General features: G+C 41.3%; 1 protein-coding gene across 1 annotated transcript in view; it reads right to left on the reverse strand.

The window, feature by feature from the left end:
• SIMC1 (SUMO interacting motifs containing 1) overlaps positions 1 to 22,067 on the reverse strand; it is a 90,047-nt gene extending 67,980 nt beyond the window's left edge. Inside the window, exon 1 of the mRNA XM_030927159.1 lies at positions 21,790 to 22,067. Coding sequence (XP_030783019.1) covers positions 21,790 to 21,918 — 129 coding nt within the window. The 5' untranslated portion in view covers positions 21,919 to 22,067. The remainder of the gene's footprint in view (positions 1 to 21,789) is intronic.
• Positions 22,068 to 22,607: the final 540 nt, after the last annotated feature.

The raw sequence follows: 22,607 nt of genomic DNA on the forward strand, positions 1-22,607 counted from the left end.
ACTGCACTCCAGCCTGGGCGACAGAGCAAGACTCCATCTCAAAAAAAAAAAAAAAAAAAAAAAAAAAATTAGTATGACCCCATTGGGAAATAATTATACACATATATATTTGTGCACACACAGGAAAAATTTCTGGAGCAATACACAAAAACTGTAGCAATCTAGAGTAGAAATAGACAGGGGCAGGTTCTTACATAAGAATTTCCTACCTCTATTTACAATTTATGATTATCATAATTAGTTTTGAGATAGAGTATTACTCTGTCGAACAGGCTGGAGTGCAGTGGCATGATTTCGGCTCACTGCAACCTCCACCTCCCAGGTTCAAGCAATTGCCATGCCTCAGCCTCCAGAGTAGATGAGACTACAGGCGCATGCCACCACTCCCAGCTAATTTTTGTATTTTTAGTAGAGACAGGGTTTCGCCATGTTGGCCAGGCTGGTCTCGAACTCCTGACCTCAAGTGATCCGCCCGCCCTGGCCTCCCAAAGTGTTGGGATTATAGGCCTGAGTCACCATGCCCGGCCTATTTACAATTTAAAAATAATGTTTATAATTTTTTTTTTCAGATGGAGTCTCACTCTGTCATCCAGGCTGGAGTGCAGTGGAGCCATCTTGGCTCACTGCAACCTCTGCCTCCCGGGTTCAAGCGACTCTTAGTCCTCAGCCTCCCAAGTAGCTGGACTACCATGCCTGGCTAATTTTTTGTGTTAGTGGAGATGAGGTTTCACCATATTGTCCAGGCTGGTTTCGAACTCCTGACTCAAGTGATCTGTCCACCTCAGCCTCCCAAAGTGCTGGGATTACCGGCGTGAGCCACTGTGCCCAGCCTAATGTTTATAATTTAAAATGGGAAAAATTTATTTTTTGAATGATATGATTATGCACCTTTAAAACATAAGCAAACCAGAGAACCCATTGGCGGGTACAGGGTTTCCTTCTGGAATGAAGTAAATGTTCTAAATTAGATAGTGGTGATGGCTGTACAACTAAGAGAATTTTATGGTATGGTATGGAATTATACCTTAATAAAGCTGTTATTAAAAGACCCACTGGAATAAGGTAATACTTTACAAATTAGCTAACATAAAAATATAAAACTAAATCTCTTCCAGTCAGGAAGGAACACTTTGCCTTTGTGGGTAGCCAGACCCACCAACCTCCCAAAGACAGCTCAGGATGAATGAGGGATGTTGGAAGTAATCTGCAGGCTTACAAGGAAGCTGAACTTGATTTAAGACCCAAGTTAATTTCACATCTGATGTATTAAATTCAAAATGTAGATGAATTTTGCTTTCTATTCTATGGCAGCTCCATACAGCTGTAGTGAATATTATATTAATAAGTTCACTAACTTATAATATTTGGGGGAAGGGGTTGAGAAAGAGAAGGTAATTTTTCAAAGTACCTGATAAGAGTTAAAAAAATATATAGCTTGGTGCGGTGGTGTACGCCTGTAATCCCAGCTACCCAGGAGGCTGAGGCAGGAGAATTGCTTGAACCCGGGAAGTGGAGGTTGCAGTGAGCCGCGATCGTGCCACTGCACTCCAGCCTGGGTGACATAGCGAGACTCTATCTCAAAAAAACAAAACAAAACAAAAAACCAAAAAAACAAAAAAGGAGTTTTGAAAAACAATTTTCAGATTAAAAAACTCTGGTGGGTCTATTTTTTCAAAACCATCCGTTTAAAAAATAGAATTACATTTTGTGACTTGCTTTTTTCCGCTTAACCATTTACTACTAGCATCTCCACCCGATGTTCCCTTGGAAACCTGGCATGAGGTTTGAAAGTGTGCCCCAGGATCTTAAAGATGGAGACAAGTGGTGGTAAACCTGCTCTACTAGTTAGCATCTTGTTGAACCTACTTTAGTTTCCCCATTTACCAAACAGGGATAATAATACTACCTACCTCATGGGGTTGCAGCGAAGATGATGAGTTAATCGAAGTAAAGCACTTGACATGGTGCCTGGCATAAATGCCAGCTATTCTTATTATGTGATGCTTACCATGATTGGTATGTTTAACCCTACATAGCTCATAGTCATTCAGAATCAAAACACCAGCTCCACAAAAGGGCACCAAACCCCAGGAAGTCTTATAGTTTTACTGATCACCAAGAAGCAAATCTCATAAAATGAAAGTTATACTGTACTTCTGCTTAGAAAGACAATATTGTAAAGACATTAATTCTCCTTTAATTAACTTATAAAACTAATGCAATGGTTCTGAACTGGTACAATTTCACCCCCCATCCAGGGGCTATTTGGCAATGTCTGGAGACATTTCTGATTGTCACAAGTTGAGGGGTTACTACTGGCAGGCATTTAGCGGGTAGAGGTCAGAGATGCTATTAAATATCCTACAGTGCATAGGACAACCCCATGCAACAAATAATTAAATGACTCAAAGAAACAATCTAATGCAGTCTTTGACAAAACTATTCTAAAATTCATTTGGGGGAATAAATGGGCACAAATAGCCAATATTTTTTTTTGAAAATTAGTAAGGAGACACATACATACATATGTATGTATTCCCCATATGTTGAATTGTAATCCCCAGGGTTGGAGGTGCAGCCTGGTTGGAGGCATTTGGGTCATGGGGGCAGATCCTCATGGTTTGCTGCTGTCTTCACAATAACGAGTTATTGCGAGATCTGGTTGTTTGAGTCTGTGGCACCTTTGCACCCCCACTCTCACTCTCTTGCTCTCGCCATGTGATGTGCCAGCTCCCACTGTGCTCTCCACCATGACTGTAAGCTTCCTGAAGTCTCATCAGAAGGTGAGCAGATGCTGGCACCATGCTTCCTGTACAGTCTTTGGAACTGTGAGCTCTTTTCTTGATCAATTACCCAGTCTCAGGTATTTCTTCTGTTTTTTAATTTTAAAAAATTTTTATATAAAAGTCTTTGATCAACCTTGAATTGATTTTTTGCATAAGGTGAGAGATAAGTATTCTCGGGGATTTTTTTATAGCAATGCAAGAACAGCCTAACACATATACTGTTTTATAAAATCCCAAAAGATATGTCAAACTATAAAAATAAAACAGGGAAGTTATGGTATTGAATAAAGAAATCAATGAAACATTATGGAAAACCCAGAAACACAAGTAAATAATTTGGTATAAAAATGTGGGCCGGGCGCGGTGGCTCAAGCCTGTAATCCCAGCACTTTGGGAGGCCGAGACGGGTGGATCACGAGGTCAGGAGATCGAGACTATCCTGGCTAACACTGTGAAACCCCGTCTCTACTAAAAAATAGAAAAAACTAGCCGGGCGAGGTGGCGGGCGCCTGTAGTCCCAGCTACTTGGAGGCTGAGGCAGGAGAATGGCGGTAAACCCGGGAGGCGGAGCTTGCAGTGAGCTGAGATCCGGCCACTGCACTCCAGCCTGGGCGACAGAGCGAGACTCCGTCTCAAAAAAAAAAAAAAAAAAAAAAAAAAAAAAAAGTGTTACAGGCCAGGTGTGGTGGCTCTGGCCAATGTGGTAGGACCACTTGAGGCAAGTTCAAGACCAGTGTGGGCAACATAGTGAGACCCTGTCTCTACCAAAAACTAAATAAGTTAATTTAAAAAATTAGCCAGGCATGGTGGTGCATGCCTATAGTCCTGCCTACTCAGGAGACTTGAGGCAGGAGATCACTTGAGCCCAGGAGTTCAAGGCTGCAATGAGCTATGATTCTGCCACTGCACTCCAGGCTAGGTAACAGAGTGAGATTCTAAAAAAAAAAGTTACAAATAATTTGGAGAAAAGATAATTGTTTTAAAATGACTGACACAATTGATAACACCATATTTTATAATCTAATATCTGGAAGGTTTCCATAATACACATACAACCGGGATGTATCCTATAATTAATGTGTGTATTTCATGTGGTAGTGTTTCTTTTTAGAAAAGCTGTTTTTAAAATGAATAAGCAAGTCTTAGATTTGTTGTTGTATTAGAAATAAGGCAAGAAATTAAATTTTATCCTTAAGTAAAACGACTAATTATTTAAGAAAGAAGCAAGGACAAAACTAAAGGTCTAAACATGCCATAGAAGGTCTGAGTATGTCACGGAAAATTTGCGAAGGATGAATTTACAAAAGAAATTTGTGGTGACCAAGGTGGCTATAATTAGAAGAAACGTACTTATAAGTCGTTCTAAAGACTGTGCTTCAATTAAGAAACATATGTGTGTATATACATTTATATACACATTGATATAAAAACTAAAATTTTGATCTCCTATATTAGAACAATGTTTTCTTGGAGTATTAATCTGCTTTTAATAAAATTTGCAAGAGATTTTGACCTAATTCTGAAATTTGTTTCTTAAATTTTCAACCATCTTCTGAACTGCAGCTTTTTTTGTTGTTGTTTTTCAGTCTTCATTTCTCTAATATCAGTTTTAAAATGAATCTTCTTCATTTAGAATGGTAATTTCATGTTTTGAGGTAGAGTTTTCCTGTGGAAGCTTCTCAGATTCATATCTCAGTAGTTAAACTTTTGCTGTATCTTGTTTAATGTGATTTGCAGGTCTGACATTTCTGCCTTTTGGTCTTTCGCTTTCTCTCCTTGAGAAGGTATATCTTTTTGTTTGGGTGAGGTGATAATTCTCTTTTAACTTTTTCATCTTCTGTAACTTTTTTCTCCAGCTCTAACTCTGCTTTTATGGCCTGACACTGAAATGTTCTATCTTGAAGGCCTAGAAAAATTATGTTTTCCTCCAGTATATCCTGATTCTGTGCTCTTGGATTTCTTACTTTTTTTTTTTTTTTTAAAGATAGTCTCACTCTGTCACCCAGGCTGGAGTGCAGAGGCACGATCTTGGCTCACTACAATTTCCGCCTCCCGGGTTCAAGCGATTCTCCTTTCTCAGCCTCCAGAGTAGCTGGGGTTACAAATGTGCGCCACTACACCCAGCTAATTTTTTGTATTTTTAGTAGAGACAGGGTTTCGCCATGTTGGCCAGGCTGGTCTCAAATTCCTGTCCTCAAGTGATCAGCTCGCCTCGGCCTCCCGAAGTGCTGGAATTACAGACATGAGCCACAGTGCCTGGCCCTGGCTTTCTTGATGTGCCTCAATTGTTCCACGTAACCCAAACATTTCCCATGCTTTTACTAAGAGCTATGTACAGTTGACCCTTGAACAACATGGATTTGAACTGTGTGGGTCCACTTACATGAGAATTTTCTTCAATTAAACATGGATTGAAAATACACTATTCTTCAGACATGAAACCCATGTATATGGAGGGCTGACTTTTTTGCATCTGTGGGTTCTGCAAAGGCTAACTGTGGGACATGGGGAAGGGAAGACTTTGGTATCTGCAGTTAGTCCTGAAATCAATGCCCTGCAGACACCGAGGGACAACAGTATTCCTATCCCCTTACTCAAGTTACTAGTTTTCCTATTTGAAGTTCTCTATAATATGGTGTATAAGCTTACAACCTTGGACACACTCTTCCTGTGTCTGATTAAATTCAAGTATCTTTTCATCAGGCTTGACTTCCAGGTTACCTAAACAGGCTTCCCATAAGAAGCAGCAAGCATACTATAAGTTTTTCTTTACCTTTTTGGTAACTGGCCTGAAAAACAAAGATTTAATGTTTTGTCAAGATAATTTCTTATACTGTCTTTATTAGGTTTTTTGAATACTTAAGAAAACTGAGCTTTGAAAGAGTTAAAATAATTTTTAAAAAATATATCCATGTAACTTTCTATATTGTTTTTAAGCCTTTATCACTCCGGTTAAATGAATGACTATTGTTTCACAGTGATCTGTAATCATGTTTTGAATCTTTTGACATTGTTAGCAGGCTTCCCCAGGATCAAATTCTAAATTAAGTCTTTATGACCTTGAACTAACTTTGGGATGTACCAGAGGGTCCTAGAACTTCTCAAAGCTTTATAAAAGAAAGATATTGAACTAAGTCAGGCCTATTTGAGATACTGAATTGTACAGAAAGCAGTGTCAAATGATAAGTGATACAAGATCTTTTATTAATTACATTTATGGGTATATTATTGATATGTTTCTTCCAATATTACATAAAATTCCTAAAAATCTAATATGTCATCAGTCACAATTCTGGTTACTATGTTGTATGACACAAAAATAATAAAATTTCCTTGTCATTTTCTGGTTATGGTAGACTTTCATCAGATTTTTAACCATAGCTATTCTCTTTCATCCACAGTTATGATTCTTCTCTAAAAGCATTTGCAATCAGATTCATGAAAAAGACTCTAATAAGTACTCTTAAAGATTCCTAGTAACAAAGATCAGTGGACTAACATTTTTTTTTTCAGAACTGTAATGAAGAAATTGATGACTTCATGAAACTACTAATCAACATCAAGCAGAACAAAAATTAATTACATGAGATTAAGAAATGAATGAATGTTTTCTTTTTTTTAATTTTTATTTTGTTTTGAGATGGGAGTTTCGCTTTTGTTGCCTAGGCTGGAGTGCAATTGCGCAATCTCGGCTCACTGCAACCTCTGCCTCCCGGGTTCAAGCGATTCTCCTGCCTCAGCCTCCCAAGTAACTTGGATTATAGGCATGTGCCACTATACCCGGCTAATTTTGTAGTTTTAGTAGAGATGGGGTTTCTCCATGTTGGTCAGGCTGGTCTTGAACTCCAGACCTCAGGTGATCCGCCCACCTCAGCCTCCCAAAGGGCTAAGATTACAGGCATGAGCTGTGGCACCCAATCCTGATAATGTTTTTATGACTTTTATTTGAAACATTATCGGTTCTTTTTTTTTGAGGTGGAGTCTTGCTCTGTTGCTCAGGGTGGAGTGCAGTGGCACGATCTCAGTTCACTGCAACCTCAGCCTCTGGAGTAGCTGGGATTACAGGTGCCCGCCACCACTCTGGGTAATTTTTGTATTTTTAGCAAAGACAATATTTCACCATATTGGCCAGGCTGGTCTCAAACCCTGACCTCAGGTGATCTGTTCCCCTAAGCCTCCCAAAGTGCTGGGATTATAGGCATGAGCCATCGCGCCTGGTGAGGTTCTTTATTTAAATATTTTGTTTTCTAGATTTAAGGAAACCTTTTCTTTCTCTTAAGCTACTTATTAGTTTACAGTAATTTGGTATACTTTTGTGAACAAAGGTGGCAACATTTTTTGTCCCTATTTGACTCCTCTAAAATTTAGAAACTATCCATGAGTATTCTTATTTTTTTATGGCAAGAATTATTTACATAAGTTTAATAAAATTTGCTCTCTCTTTATAACAGGATGTAGTTGGAAACATTGGTTATATATATTACCAAGGCTTTGACTACAGCATCATATTTGAGAATGTGCATATAATGCCTGGCTTCAAGGGTTCCCAGCATTACAGTGAGTAAGGCTGTTAATACATCTGTTCTTAGATTATAGCCCTGAGCATTGTCTTTGAGTTCCTGTTATATACTGGTAGACTGAACTAAATCTCAAATTCTTCTAGATTCCTCCAATCTTACTTTCTTCCATGAAATTACTAAAAACACGAACTGCTCTGTTCCTGAAATCCTAAAAGCTAAAACTAGATCAATTTTAAGGGGCAAGTCTCATGGCTGATGACGGGTCACACAGAAAGTTCACCAAACCATCCAGTGCCATAACCAGAGACGTTCACAACTGCAAACCAGGACAATAAGTTGGCATTTTCATGCTGCCAACAGCTGCTTCCCTAGACGTTAAAACAAGACTACAGAATCAGACTCCTATTCCTCTTAATCCTACCTTTTCCACTTGGCAGGATAACGGTGTAATTGAAATTTCACAATCAGCAGCTTCTGTTGGTAACTTGACAGAAACTGGTTTAAGGGATCCTTTAGTCCACCTAGTGGGCGACCTTGTCAACATCCCTCATACAACTGTTGCTCTCTCTCTGCTTTAATTCCACCTAGTCATGGGATCCTAGATGATAAAATTGGTCTATATTATCTATTAGTTAAATAAGGAAATTTCTGTGCTGCTGCTAATACTTTATGCTGTACCTAGATAAAGGCCTTTGGGAAAGTTGAGACCCATATATGCAAAATAAGAAAACAGGTCACATGGTTACAAAAGGTGTCACCTAGTTCTCCATGGTCATCTGATTTATTCAATTGATTCAAAAGTTCAGTTGAACCTTGAAGCCTAGGTTCATAGCTGAAAACTATTACACAAACTGAGATTATCATTTTACTTTGTATTTTTCTTTTTAAACTTTGTAGCTATTACTTGTTAACATTCTGCCAAACTACAACTCCTAACAGAATAATGCTGGCCCAGCACTTTGAGGTGATAGGAAACACCTATGGAACTGATAAAATTAAACTTAATAATTAACTCCAGGTAAACTTAGCTTGAGAGCCACTCCCTCCAAACCTTCCTTGTTGCTCAAACGTGGCTAAAAGAGTTTGACACTGAGTCCTAGTTGTCAATGACTCCCTCCAACATGAAATCAGACCAACAATCCAGGATAGGTCCATCCTGGTACTGAGGGATATCAAAACTGAACTACTGGCAGGCGCAGTGGCTCACGCCTGTAATCCCAGAGCTTTGGGAGGCCGAGGCGGGTGGATCACTTGAGGTCAGGAGTTTGAGATTAGCCTGGCCAACATTGCGAAACCCCGTCTCTACTAAAAATATGAAAAAATTCTCGAGTAGTATCTTTAGAAGAGCAGCCCCTAGACACATAATCATCATATTCACCAAGTTGAAATGAAGGAAAAAATATTAAGGGCAGCCAGAGAGAAAGGTCGGGTTACCCACAAAGGGAAGCCCATCAGACTAACAGCAGATCTCTCTACAGAAACCCTACAAACCAGAAGAGAGTGGGGGCCAAAACATTCTTAATGAAAATAATTTTCAACCCAGAATTTCATATCCAGCCAGACTACGTTTCATAAGTGAAGGAGAAATAAAATCCTTTACAGACAGGCAAATGCTGAGAGATTTTGTCACCACCAGGCCTGCCTTACAAGAGCTCCTGAAGGAAGCACTAAATATGGAAAGGAAAAACCAGTACCAGCCACTGCAAAAACATACCAAATTGTTTTTGTTTTGTTTTTGAGACGGAGTCTTGCTCTGTTGCCAGGCTGGAGTGCAGTGGCACAATCTTGGCTCACTGTAATCTCCACCTCCCAGGTTCAAGTCATTCTCCTGCCTCAGCCTCCCGATAGCTGGGACTACAGGAGCATGCCACCACACCCAGCTAATATGTGTATTTTTAGTAAAGACAAGGTTTCACCATGTTGCCAGATGGTCTCGATCTCCTAACCTTGTGATCTGCCCACCTTGGCCTCCAAAAGTGCTGGGATTACATGGGTGAGCCACCGTGCCTGGCCAAACGTACCAAATTGTAAAGACCATCGACACTATGAAGAAATTGCATCAACTAATGGGCAAAACGACCAGCTAGCATCATAATGACAGGATCAAATTCACACATAATATTAACCTTAAATGTAAACGGGCTAAATGCCCCAATTCAAAGACATAGACTGGCAAATTGGATAAAGAGTTAAGACCCATTGGTGTGCTGTATTCAGGAGACCCATTTCATGGGCAAAGACACACGTAGGCTCAAAATAAAGGGATGGAGGAATAAATTACCAACCAAATGGAAAGCAAAAAAAAACTCAAGGGTTGCAATGCTAGTCTCTAATAAAATAGACTTTAAACCAACAAAGATCAAAAAAGACAAAAAAGGGCATTACATAATGGTAAAGGTATCAATGCAACGAGAAGGGCTAACTATCCTAAATATACATGCGCCCAATACAGGAGCACCCAGATTCATAAAGCAAGTTCTTAGAGACTTACAAAGAGACTTAGACTCCCACACAATAATAGTGGTAGACTTTAACACCCCGCTGTCAATATTAGACAGATCAATGAGACAGAAAATTAACAAGGATATTCAGGACTTGAACTCAGCTCTGGAACAAGCAGAGCTAATAGACATGTACAGAACTCTCCACCCCAAATCAACAGAATATACATTCTTCTCAGCACCACATCACCACTTATTCTAAAACTGGCCACATAATTGGAAGTAAAATACTCCTCAGTAAATGCAAGAGAACGGAAATCATAACAGTCTCTCAGACCACAGTGCAATCAAATTAGAACTCAGGATTAAGAAACTCACTCAATATTGCACAACTACATGGAAACTGCACAACCTGCTCCTGAATAACTACTGGGTAAATAACCAAATGAAGGCAGAAATAAATAAGTTCTTTGAAACCAATGAGAACAAAGATATAATGTACCAGAATATCTCTGGGACCCAGCTAAAGCAGTGTTTAGAGGGACATTTATAGCACTAAATGCCCACAGGAGAAAGCGGGAAAGATCTAAAATTGATATCCTAACCTCACAATTAAAAGAACTAGAGAAGCAAGAGCAAACAAATTCAAAAGCTAGCAGAAGACAAGAAATAACTAAGATCAGAGCAGAACTGAAGGAGGTAAATACATGAAAAACCCTTCAAAAAAATCAATGAATCCAGGAGCGGTTTTTGTTTTGTTTTGTTTTTTGAGATGGATTCTCGCTCTGTTGCTCAGGCTGGAGTGCAGTAGTGCTATCTCGGCTCCCTGTAAGCTCTACTTCCTGAGTTCATACCATTCTCCTGCCTCAGCCTCCTGAGTAGACTATAGGCGTTCGCCACCATGCCCAGTTAATTTTGATTTTGTATTTTTAGTAGAGATGGGGTTTCACCGTGTTAGCTAGGATGGTCTTGATTTCCTGACCCTGTGATCTGCCCACCTCGGCCTCCCAAAGTGCTGGGATTACAGTCGTGAGCCACCATGTCCAGCCAGGAGCTGTTTTTTTGAAAAGATTAACAAAATAGATACACTGCTAGCCAGACTAATAAAGAAGAAAAGAGAGAAGAATCAAATAGACACAGTAAAAAATGATAAAAGGGATATCACCACTGATCTCACAGAAATACAAACTACCATCAGAGAAGACTACACACACCTCTACGCAAATACACTAGAACATCGAGAAGAAATGGATAATTTCCTGGACACATACACCCTTCCAAGACTAAACCAGGAAGAAGTTGAATCCTGGAATAGACCAATAACAAGTTCTGAAATTGAGGCAGTAATTAGTAGCCTACCAACCAAAAAAGCCCAAGACCAGACGGATTCACAGCCAAATTCTACCAGAGGCACAAAGAGGAGCTGGTACCATTCCTTCTGAAACTATTCCAATCAATAGAAAACGATGGACTCCTCCCTAACTCATTTTATGAGGCCAGCATCATCCTGATACCAAAACCTGGCAGAGAAACAAGAAGAAAATTTCAGGCCATTATCCCTGATGAACATCAATGTGAAAATCCTCAATAAAATACTGGCAAACTGAATCCAGCAGCACATGAAAAAGCTCATCCACCATAATCAAATTGGCTTCATCCCTGGGATGCAAGGCTGGATCAACATACGCAAATCAATAAACGTAATCCATCATGTAAACAGAACCAATGATAGAAACCACATGATTATCTCAATAGATGCAGAAATGGCCTTTGATAAAATTCAACACCCCTTCATGCTAAAAACTCTCCATAAACTAGGTATTGATGAAACGTATCTCAAAATAATAGGAGTTATTATGACATACCCACAGCCAATATCATACTGAATGGGCAAAAAGTGGAAGCATTCCCTTTGAAAACCAGCATAAGACAAGGATGCCCTCTCTCACCACTCCTATTCAAGACAGTATTAGAAGTTTTGGGCCGGGCGCGGTGGCTCAAGCCTGTAATCCCAGCGCTTTGGGAGGCCGAGACGGGCGGATCACGAGGTCAGAAGATCGAGACTATCCTGGCTAACATGGTGAAACCCCGTCTCTACTAAAAAATACAAAAAACTAGCCGGGTGAGGTGGCGGGCGCCTGTAGTCCCAGCTACTCGGGAGGCTGAGGCAGGAGAATGGCGTAAACCCGGGAGGCGGAGCTTGCAGTGAGCTGAGATCCGGCCACTGCACTCCAGCCCGGGCGACAGAGCAAGACTCCGTCTCAAAAAAAAAAAAAAAAAAAGAAGAAGTTTTGGCCAGGGGAATCAGGCAGGAGAAAGAAATAAAGGGTATTCAATTAGGAAGAGAGGAAGTCAAACTGTCTCTGTTTGCGGATGACATGATTGTATACTCAGAAACCCCATTGTCTCAGCCTAAAATCTCCTTAAGCTGATAAGCAACTTCAGCAAAGTCTCAGGATACAAAATAAATGTGCAAAAATCACAAGCATTCCTATACACCAATAATAGACAAACAGAGAGGCAAATCATGAGTGAACTCCCATTCACAATTGCTACAAAAAGAATAAAATACCTAGGAATACAACTTACAAGGGCTGTGAAGGACCTCTTCAAAGAGAACTACAAACCACTGCTCAAAGAAATAAGAGAAGACACAAACAAATGGAAAAACATTCCATGCTCAAGGATAGGAAGAATCAATATCGTGAAAATGGCCATACTGCCCAAAGTAATTTATAGATTCAGTGCTATCCCCATCAAGCTACCATTGACTTTCTTCACACAATTAGAAAAAACTACTTTAAAGTTCATATGCAACCAAAAAAGAGCCTGTATAGCCAAGACAATCCTAAGCAAAAAGAACAAAGCTGGAGGCATCATGCTACCTGACTTCAAACTATACTACAAGGCAACAGTAACCAAAACAGGATGGTTCTGGTACCAAAGCAGATATATAGACCAACGGAACAGAACAGAGGCCTCAGAAATAATGCCACACTCTACAACCATCTGATCTTTGACAAACCTGACAAAAATAAGCAAGGGGGAAAGAATTCCCTATTTAATAAATGGTGTTGGGAAACTGGCTAGCCATATGCAAAAAACTGAAACTGGGCCTCTTCCTTACACCTTATACAAAAATTAACTGAAGATGGATTAAAGACTTAAATGTAAAACCTAAAACTATAAAAACCCTAGAAGAAAACCTAGGTAATACCATTCAGGACATAGGCATGGGCAAAGAACTCATGATTAATACACCAAAAGCAATGGCAACAAAAGCCAAAATTGACAAATGGGATCTAATTAAACTAAAGACCTTCTGCACAGCAAAAGAAACTATCATCAGAGTGAACAGGTAACCTACAGAATAGGAGAAAATCTTTGTAATCTATCCATCTGACAAAGGGCTAATATCCAGAATCTACAAGTAACTTACACAAATTTATAAGAAGAAAACAAACAATCCCATCAAAAAGTGGGTGAAGGATATAAACAAACACTTCTCAAAGGAAGACATTTATGTGGCCCACAAACATACGAAAAAAAACTCATAATTACTGGTCATTACAGAAATGCAAATCAAAACCACAATGATACACCATCTCACACCAATTAGAATGGTATCATTAAAAAGTCAGGAACCAACAGATGCTGGAGAGGATGTGGAGAAACAGGAACACTTTTAAACTGTTGGTGGGAGTGTAAATGAGTTCAACCATTGTGGAAGATAGTGTGGTGATTCCTCAAGGATCTAGAACCAGAAATACCATTTGACCCAGCAATCCCATTACTGGGTACATAACCAAAGGGATTATATATCATTCTACTATAAAGACACATGCACATGTATGTTTATTGCAGCATTATTCACAATGGCAAAGACTTGGAACGAACCCAAATGCCCATCAATGATAGACTGAATAAAGAAAATGTGGCACATATACACCATGGAATACTATGCAGCCATAAAAAAGGATGAGTTCATGTCCTTTGGAGGGACATGGATGAAGCTGGAAACCATCATTTTCAGTAAACTAACACAGGAACAGAAAACCAAATGCTGTGTGTTCTCGCTCATAAGTGGGAGGTGAACAATGAGAACACATGGACACAGGGAGGGGAACATCACACACCGGGGCCTGTTGTGGGGTGGGGGGCTGGGGGAGGGAGAGCATTAGGAGAAATACCTAATGTAGATGATGGGTTGATGGGTGCAGCAAACCACCATGGCATGTGTATACCTATGTAATAAACCTACACATTCTGCACATGTATCCCAGAACTTAAAGTATAATAATAATAAATAAAAAATTAGCTAGGCATGGTGGCGCTTGGCTGTAATCCCAGCTAATAGGGAGGCTGAGTGGGAAAATCACTTGAACCCGGGAGGCGGAGGTTGCAGTGAGCCAAGATCACTTTGCCTGGGTGGCAGAGTGAAATCTCAAAAAAAAGCAAAAAACAAAAAAACAAAAAAACCCCAAAACACACACGAAAACCTGAACTATTATACAAACTGATTGGTGATGTTTTTGGGAAAACATCTAGATCAAATGAGGGAAATGTGAGTTGTCAGTATCAAAATGGAGTCACTTATGTTACAAAAAGAAAGAAAGAAAGAAAGAAAGAAAAACCTTGACAAACAGAGCTAGGGAAGGCCATGAAGGGAAGATTATTATGCACAAATGCCTGATAAGAAGTACCACAAAAGGCTCTGCAAAAACCACAACCTTGTAGAAAAAAATACTTCCATGAGGATGTCTGCCCAGCAACTGCCTGCCTGACCTTGGACTGGAGCCACCCTTGTTATTAATCCTTGTAGATAAGGATAATTATCTCTAAACAACTATGTAATCCTCCTCATTTTTGCCTTTAAAAGCTTTTGCCTTCCTTTACCTCCCTGAATACATACATAGTTTATTATGGCTCACATACTCCTGTTGCAATGCCATTCCTGAATAAATATAACTTTCTTTTTAGAGAGTCGCTGTCTGTTACTTAGATTGACATAAGCATGACAACTAAGAAATCATAAAGAAAAGGAGTCGTAGAATTGACTATATAAAAAAGTAAAACCTCTGTAATTAAACAAAAACAAAATCAAAAGTTGAAAGAAAATCGTAACATGTATGACAGGAGGCTATATTAGTTTCCAAGTAAAAATTACCAGAAACTAGGTGGATTTAAGCAACAGAAATCTATCCTCTCGCAGTTCTGGAGGCTAAAGGTCTGAAATCAAGGTGTCTATAGAGCCATGTTCTCTTGAAGGCCCCAGGGAAGAATCTGTCTCATGCCTTTTTCTTAGCTCCTGACGTCACCAGCAGTCCTCAGTGTTCCTTGGCTTGCAGCTGCATAACTTCAGTTTCTGCTTCCACTGTCACACGGCATTTTTCCCGTGTCTTCACGTGTTCTTCTCATAAGGACAGCAGTCATGTTGGATTAAGGGTTCACCCTACTTGGCACGACCTCATCTTCACTGATTATATCTGCCAATGACCCTGTTTCTAAATAAGGTCATTATCTGAGGTAGTGGGGGGTTAGAACTTCAGCACATCTTTTTGGGAGATACAATTCCACCAACACCAGTCTTTAATACGTGAGTAGATTTTACAAATGAGTAAGAAATGTTGGCCAGATGTGGTGGCTCACGCCTGTAATCCCAGCACTTTGGGAGGCCGAGGCGGGTGGATCACTTGAGGTCAGGAGTTTGAGACCAGCCTGACCAACATGGAGAAACCCCATCTCTACTAAAACTACAAAATTAGCTGCGTGTGGTGGCGCATGCCTGTAATTCCAGCTACTTGGGAGGCTGAGGCAGGAGAATCGCTTGAGCCACGGAGGTGGAGGTTGCAGTGAGTTAAGATCACGCCATCGCACTCCAGCCTTGGCAACAAGAGTAAAACTCCGTCTCAAAAAAAAAAAAAAAAAAAAAAAAAAAAGAAACGTTAAAACACCCTAACAGAAAAACGGGCAAAGGACAAGCATAGGGAATTCACACACACCATCTATGTGTTTCCAATAAACATAAGCAAGATGTCTGGCTCTACTATATGTGAGCACACTCCCTTATCTCCAACCTCACTAGCTGCTCTTCCTCCCTTGGGCTATGCACTATGGTGTTACCTTGGGCTAGGTCCTGGATGCTCTTCCTCTTGTCGCCTCAACCTAGATGATTTTATCCAGGCCAATGACTTTACTATAACCTATGTGCTAACAAGACTAAATTTGTATCTCTAGTCAGGACTTTTCTTTTGAGCTCTAAACTCAGTACAAATGTTATACTTGGCATCTCCAGTTGGCTATTCCACAGGCATCATAAGTTTTATACCTTCAAAACAGAACTCTTGAATCTTTCCTCTAACCCTGTTCCTTCCAAGTCTGTTTCATTTCAATGCATGACACCAACATGCATTCAGCTGCTTCAGAACTCAGGGCATCCTTCTTAATTCCTTCCTTTCCCCCTGTTATCCACATCCAAGTTATCAGGACCTGTTGATTTTATTCACTATATATCTACATCCCTCCACTCTCCCAGTCTGTACCACCACTCCAGTCCAAGCTACAATTATTTCTGACCTGGACTACTATAGCCAACCTTCTAACTGATCTCCCTAATTTCACTCTTCCCCTCTTACAGTGGGGCGACTACCGACTACACTTCTGGTTTGTTTGGGACAGTTCCAGTTTTCACCTGTTGCTTGACATCCTGGTCCAGTTAGCATCCCTTTTCATTTGCAAAGTTTCCCATTTGGATGATAAATTATATGGTCTCCCTACCTTACCATCTTTTCTTTTCACAGTAGCTAAAGTCATCTCTAAAAAATGTGAATCAAGGCCGGGTGCGGTGGTTCACGCCTGTAATCCCAGCACTTTGGGAGGCTGAAGCGGGCGGATCATGAGGTCAGGAGATCTAGACTATCCCGGCCAACATGGTGAAATTCCATCTCTACTAAAATACAAAAAGTAGTCAAGTGTGGTGGCGCGCTTGTAGTCCCGGCTACTCAGGAGGCTGAGGTGGGGGAAATCGCTTGAACCTGGGAAGTGGAGGTTACAGTGAGCTGCTCCACTGCACTCCAGCCTGGGCAACACAACAGAGCAAGACTCCGTCTCAAAAAAAAAAAAAAAAAAAAAAGTAAATGAAATCATGTCACTGTCCTGCTTAAACCTTCAAACATGTCTTACTGTATTACGATAAAATCCAAATTCCTTATTGTGGTCTCCAAAGCCCTAGAACCTAACCTACCTACTTCTCATCTCTTCTGACTCTGTCCATCAGTCATTACATTCCAGCCTCACTGGCTTTCCATTCTTTCAGTAAGTCATTCCTTACCGGAACACTCATTCCTGCCTCCAAGCCTTTGGTTTTGCTGTTCCCTTTGACAATGCCTTATTTGTCTAGATCTCATAGCTAATTTGTTGTCATTTTAGTCTCATATCAAATATTAACTCTTCAGAGAGGCCTTCTCTGAAAACACAATCAAATGTTCCCAATCCCACCAAAGTTACTCTCTATTATACTGTTCTCTTATGTGTTAGTTTGTTTACTGCCTATCTTTCCACAGCAGAATGTAGTTCCATTATCATCTTGTTCACCTCTGGTCCCCAGGGTTACAGCATAGGCTCAATAAATACTTATTGAATAAATGAATCATAATCGATGAGAAAAATTAAAAATAATGACATCTTATGGAATCTGGCTATCAAACAGCAAAGATTAAAAGAACAAAAATACCTTATTTTTTTTCCTAACACTCTGTATTATCACCTGACATTACATTTATGGAGTTGTTTACTATTTGTCTCCCCTCAGTAAAATGAAATCTCCATGAGGGCAGGGACTTGGTTTTCACAGATGTATTCCCAGCACCTCTAAGAGTGCCTGGTATATAATAAGTGTTCAATAAATATTTATGGAATAACTTAACAATACCTAGGGGTGACTAGGAAGCAGAGAAAGGGATACGATTGGCCATATACCACTGGTAAGAATATTAATGCACAATTTCTGTAGGAAATTTGGCAATACAGTTGACTCCTGAACAACACAGGTTTGAACTGCATGGATCCACTTACAAGAGAGTTTTTTTTAAGAAACATATTGGAAAATTTTTTGGATTTCTAACAATTTGAAAAACTCACAGGCGAACTCCATAGCCTATATAAAAATGGAAAAAAACTAAGCCAAAGATATGTCCTGAATGCATAAAATACATGTAGATACTAGCCTATTCTATACATTTACTACCATAAAATCAACACAAATCTATTATACAAAGTTAAACTTTATCAAAATTTATGCACACAATCACTTACTGACCATACATGGTGACATCTGCAGTTGACAGAAATGTAAAGATGCAATATTAAATCACAATTGCATATCTTTAAATTTATTTTTTATTTTCTTAATTTGTATCACAACTGCATAAAATTAACCATAGAACACACTGTACTACTGTGATAATACTGTACTACTACCACAGACATCGCCAGCTGCTGTGGTGGTGAGCTCAAGTGTGGTGAATATCCACTTAAAATGCCATGTGACACTAATCAATTTCTGCATTACTTTCCACTAAACTGTATATTACAGTAAAAAGTGTTCTCTCCTGGGTTTTTTTTTTTCCACTTTTTTTTTCTTTTTATCATGTGTAGGGTAATATCGTAAACCTTGAATAACACCATGAAACCCATACAAAATGCTACTAGTGATGCTGGATGTGCTCCCAGGAAGCAGAGAAAAGTCATATGACATCATAAGGAAAGTTGAATTGCTTGAGATGCACCATAGATAAAGGTCTGCAGCTATGGTTGTCCACTATTTCAGACAGACGATTTATCTTGCAAACAGACGATGTCAACTTATGGTATTGACAAATACAGTATAGTACTGTAAATGTATTTTATCTTCCTTATGATCTTAACATTTTTCTCTCGCTTACTTTATCATAAGAGTACATATAACATACAAAACATGAGTTAACTGACTGCTTATGTTATTGGTAAGGCTTCCAGTCAACAGTAGGCTACTGGTAGTTAAGCTTTCCAGGAGTCAAATATTATATGTAAATTTTCAACTGCACGGGGGGTTAGCAACCCTAACCCCCATGTCATTCAAGGGTTAGCTACATATATCAAAAGTAGGGCACACCTTTTCACTCAGCAATCTAACTTCTAAGAGGAACTTAATAAACAAATGAACAAGAGTATAAAGATTATGAGGGAATTTTTCACTGGGTTCTTAGAGAAAATTTAGAAACGAAGGCATAATATCCATTAAGAGGAGGTCATAAAAACATGTATGGGGAGGACACACAGGTATGTATGTATTCACATGTGCATTCACAAGTAAACATTTGCATAGACATACATCAAAATGTTAACATTGGTTATCTTTGGATGGTGAGATTATGGGCAATTTTAATTTTCTTCTTTATACATTTATAAAAATTGTATAATTAGTTCAACAAATTTAACTATCTGAAAATGTTCTGCTTTTATAAGTAAAAAACCAAAAAACCCCAAACTAAAAAGCCATAATAAACACAGAAACACACTTCATCAACTAAGTGAAGACTAAAGCCCGGGTTAAGAATAAAGAGTTCAGAAATGTCAACTTCATTATGAGATATGGCTTTCTTAAGTTCAAGCAAGTTATTTTCCCTTAGGCAATATTTATTTAAAAAAAAAAAAAAAAAAAGAAAGATGTGAAAGTTGCTTCTTTTATCTCATTGCCTGTGAAGCTCAAGAGGGACAGGCCTGGGCTTAGAAACAACACAAAAAGTGGCAAAAGCTATCATTTATATGATACCCTTTCCTTGCATTTGTCTCATTAAAAATTTAAAACCATCCTGCTACGTAGGCATTAATGTTCTCAGGCTCAAAAGCTGAGAGCTGACAGAACTTTCCAAAACTCAAATAGTTGCTATGTTGGAGATACTGATTCAGAAGTCTCTCTGACCTCAGAGCCATCAGGAAAAGCTACAGAAAAAAGGGCACTTTTAGACTTTATAACCTTGCAAGTCTCTCAATGCCTCTGATCTTTTACATGGTTATCATACCACCCTTATCTAACTTGCAAAAAAGATAAAACAAGAATAAGCTTGGAGCTTTTAGAGAGCTGGAATAAATATCTGGAGAAGCATGATTTAAATTGGGTACTGCTCTCTGGAACTTGCCCTTCATTTCGATTCAACTCAAAGGCTCCAGATCAAAATGCTTGCTTGAGTGGTCACAAGGGAGGGGAAGGGTGAGAGAGCACACCCATGTACGTGTGTGAAAGACCACAAAAGACTGGGATAAGGATGGCATCCAACCACTGAAGAGAGAAGCTGGACCAGAATGAGGGAAAATGGACAACACTTGGGAGGAAAGGAAGCAAGTGAGAAGGACAAAGTTAAACAGGTACTGAGAGAAGGGGCTATAGGAATGAGGAGGAACTAGGAGGAAAGCAGTATTTTTTTCCTTCCACCTTTTTTCTCTCTCTACTCTTTTCCTTGATGATCTCAGTCACTATTAGGCCTTCAATATTCCTTTCTGTTTGCATGATTGCCAAATATCTCCACTCTTGCCTTTTCTCCAACTACTGAGCTGGCCACATCCATCTACATTTCCTATTAACACTGTAAATCCAACAGGTCCCACCTGAATTCAGCATCTCCTTCATCCTAAGCCTGCTGCTACTTTTATATGCACTTCTCTTATAAAACATCCATCTCAACCATTCTCTCTCCCCATATTCTTTCAATCATTCTTTCATCCAACAAATATTTATTGTGCATCATGTCCGCTACATTCAGCGACAGCCCTAGACATATCCATTCACTCATGAAGTCGGGTCATTTCTATCTTGGAAATCTCTTCTGACTACCTCATGAGCTGTCTAACTCAACTAAATTTGTTACTAAGACGTACTGAGAATCCCTCTTGCTTGAAAAATAATATATATTAACTAGTTTTGTATGCTATTCATTCTATAGTGATCGTCTAGCACTTGGCACTGTACCTCGGGCACAGAAGGGGTTCCCAATGGAGGTTTAGGGACTGTAAACTAGCTGGAAAGGGAACAGCGGCAGCAGAAGCTAGGAAACGTCTTGAAGGAGTATTTGCATAGGAAGCATGGTAAACTGTATGATCTATACACATCACATCAGCTTGATAATCCTTGTGTTTCCGGGGGATGGCTCTGGGAGGCTGGGGAGATCGCTGGAAGCCTTCTGAGAGAAAAGCTCCACTTCCCACCCCTTGAGTAGGTCCTCAATAACCACCTGATGAATGTATCACCTTATGAGGGGACCATGGATGTTGTGTTCGCCGTTGTAGCCCCAGCCCCTGCAACATCGGTCCATAGTAGGGATTCAATAAACATCTATGCAGGATTCTCCAAAGGCAGATAATTCACCACCTCATGAATGATAAAAATGAAAGGGTTCTGGGGGAAACAGAAATAGTGCGCGAGGTTTCCTTCCCTGTTCCTTCAGGGCTGGGTACGGGGTAATTGCTTGGTAAGGAAATAAATCGCCCTCCTGTACAACTTCAAAATCGGGCCCCTCGCTCTGCAGTCAGGCCCTGGAGCGCGGCCACCATCTGGCCCAGGCCCGCGCTTCCCTCCCTACCAGCCTGGGCTCCTGTTACCTCCCTGCACACATCTGTGCCCACCACAGGCCAAACAATTACGGGCTCCCGCTTTGCTGCCTCGGCCAGGGCCAGTACACCCGAGCTCCCACGTCCCGCCGAGGCTCTGAGGACGCCCGCGGCCCCGGCCTGAGACCCCGGCCCCTGCAGCAGGCGAGCCAGGAGCTCGTCCATGTGCTCGGCCGCTTTCCAGCCGCAGTCCTCTCGGGCTTCAGCGTTGAGCCCGGGAGGCCCGGCTGCCCCTGTCTCTGCCCTGGCCCGCCGCGCTCCCCCGGGCCCGAGAGGCCCGGAAGGAGGCAAGGCGGGAAGTGGCTGCAGCTGTGAGGCGCAAGGGGGTGGGAAGGGGGCGGCGGGCCCAGCAGAGGGTCGCGAAGACGCGCGCCCCCAGACGAGGCGACGCTCACTCACCACGGTCCGGCGGGGCAGCGCGCCGGGGGTCCGCGACAGGGCCCGGCGCAGCCTCCGCGACCGGCTCGGGCGGGCGCCCCCGGAGCTCTCGGAGCCGCTGTCGTCGGAGATCACGATGAAGTCCTCCATGGCTGCGGGCCCCGACCGAGCCAGCGCGCGGTCGGCCGGCGACCCAGGCAGCCGCGGCGGCGGCGACTTCGGTTCCTGCTTCTGAGGCGGCGGCGGCAGCGACGGCGGCAGCGGCAACCCGGGCCATCACCACGCCGGCCCCGCCCCGAGCCCCGCCCCGCCGGGCCTCCAAGCCCCGCCCACCGGCGGCTGGCGGCTGGTGTCAGGGCCGGGGTCGCTGTGCTTCGCGGCGGCGCGGGTCCTCCCTTCCCCAGGAGAGAGAGAGAAAAAAAAGAAAAATGGAGTCGCAGCTGGCTTCGGCCGGTGTTGGGGGCAGGCGTACGAGACCCCGAGGCCGCGGGGACTTCCCCACCTGCTTCCAACTGACGTGAGGCGCGCCCAGCCCCAACCTGGCCCAGGTGTGAAGCACCTCCCGGATCGAGAGGGCCTTGACTGAGGGGCAGGGAGAGGGGTCCTGGCCCCCGAGTGACCGAGGGTAGGTGACCTGGCTTCTGGCCGAGCTAGGGGAGAGAGACCCCACTTTTTGGTGCAGATCCGCAAGTGTATCTGTAGGATAAATGCCTGAAAGTGGACTTACTGGTGCAAATGCCATGTTTTTGTAGTTTTGATAAATGATGCCAAATTATCCTCCTAAATTGTACCAGTTTTGCAGTTTCACCAACAATATGTGTCTCTCAGGAGTTTAAACT

The sequence above is a fragment of the Rhinopithecus roxellana genome, chromosome 3, assembly GCF_007565055.1.
Source record: "Rhinopithecus roxellana isolate Shanxi Qingling chromosome 3, ASM756505v1, whole genome shotgun sequence".
In the NCBI taxonomy this organism is placed as follows: domain Eukaryota; kingdom Metazoa; phylum Chordata; class Mammalia; order Primates; family Cercopithecidae; genus Rhinopithecus; species Rhinopithecus roxellana.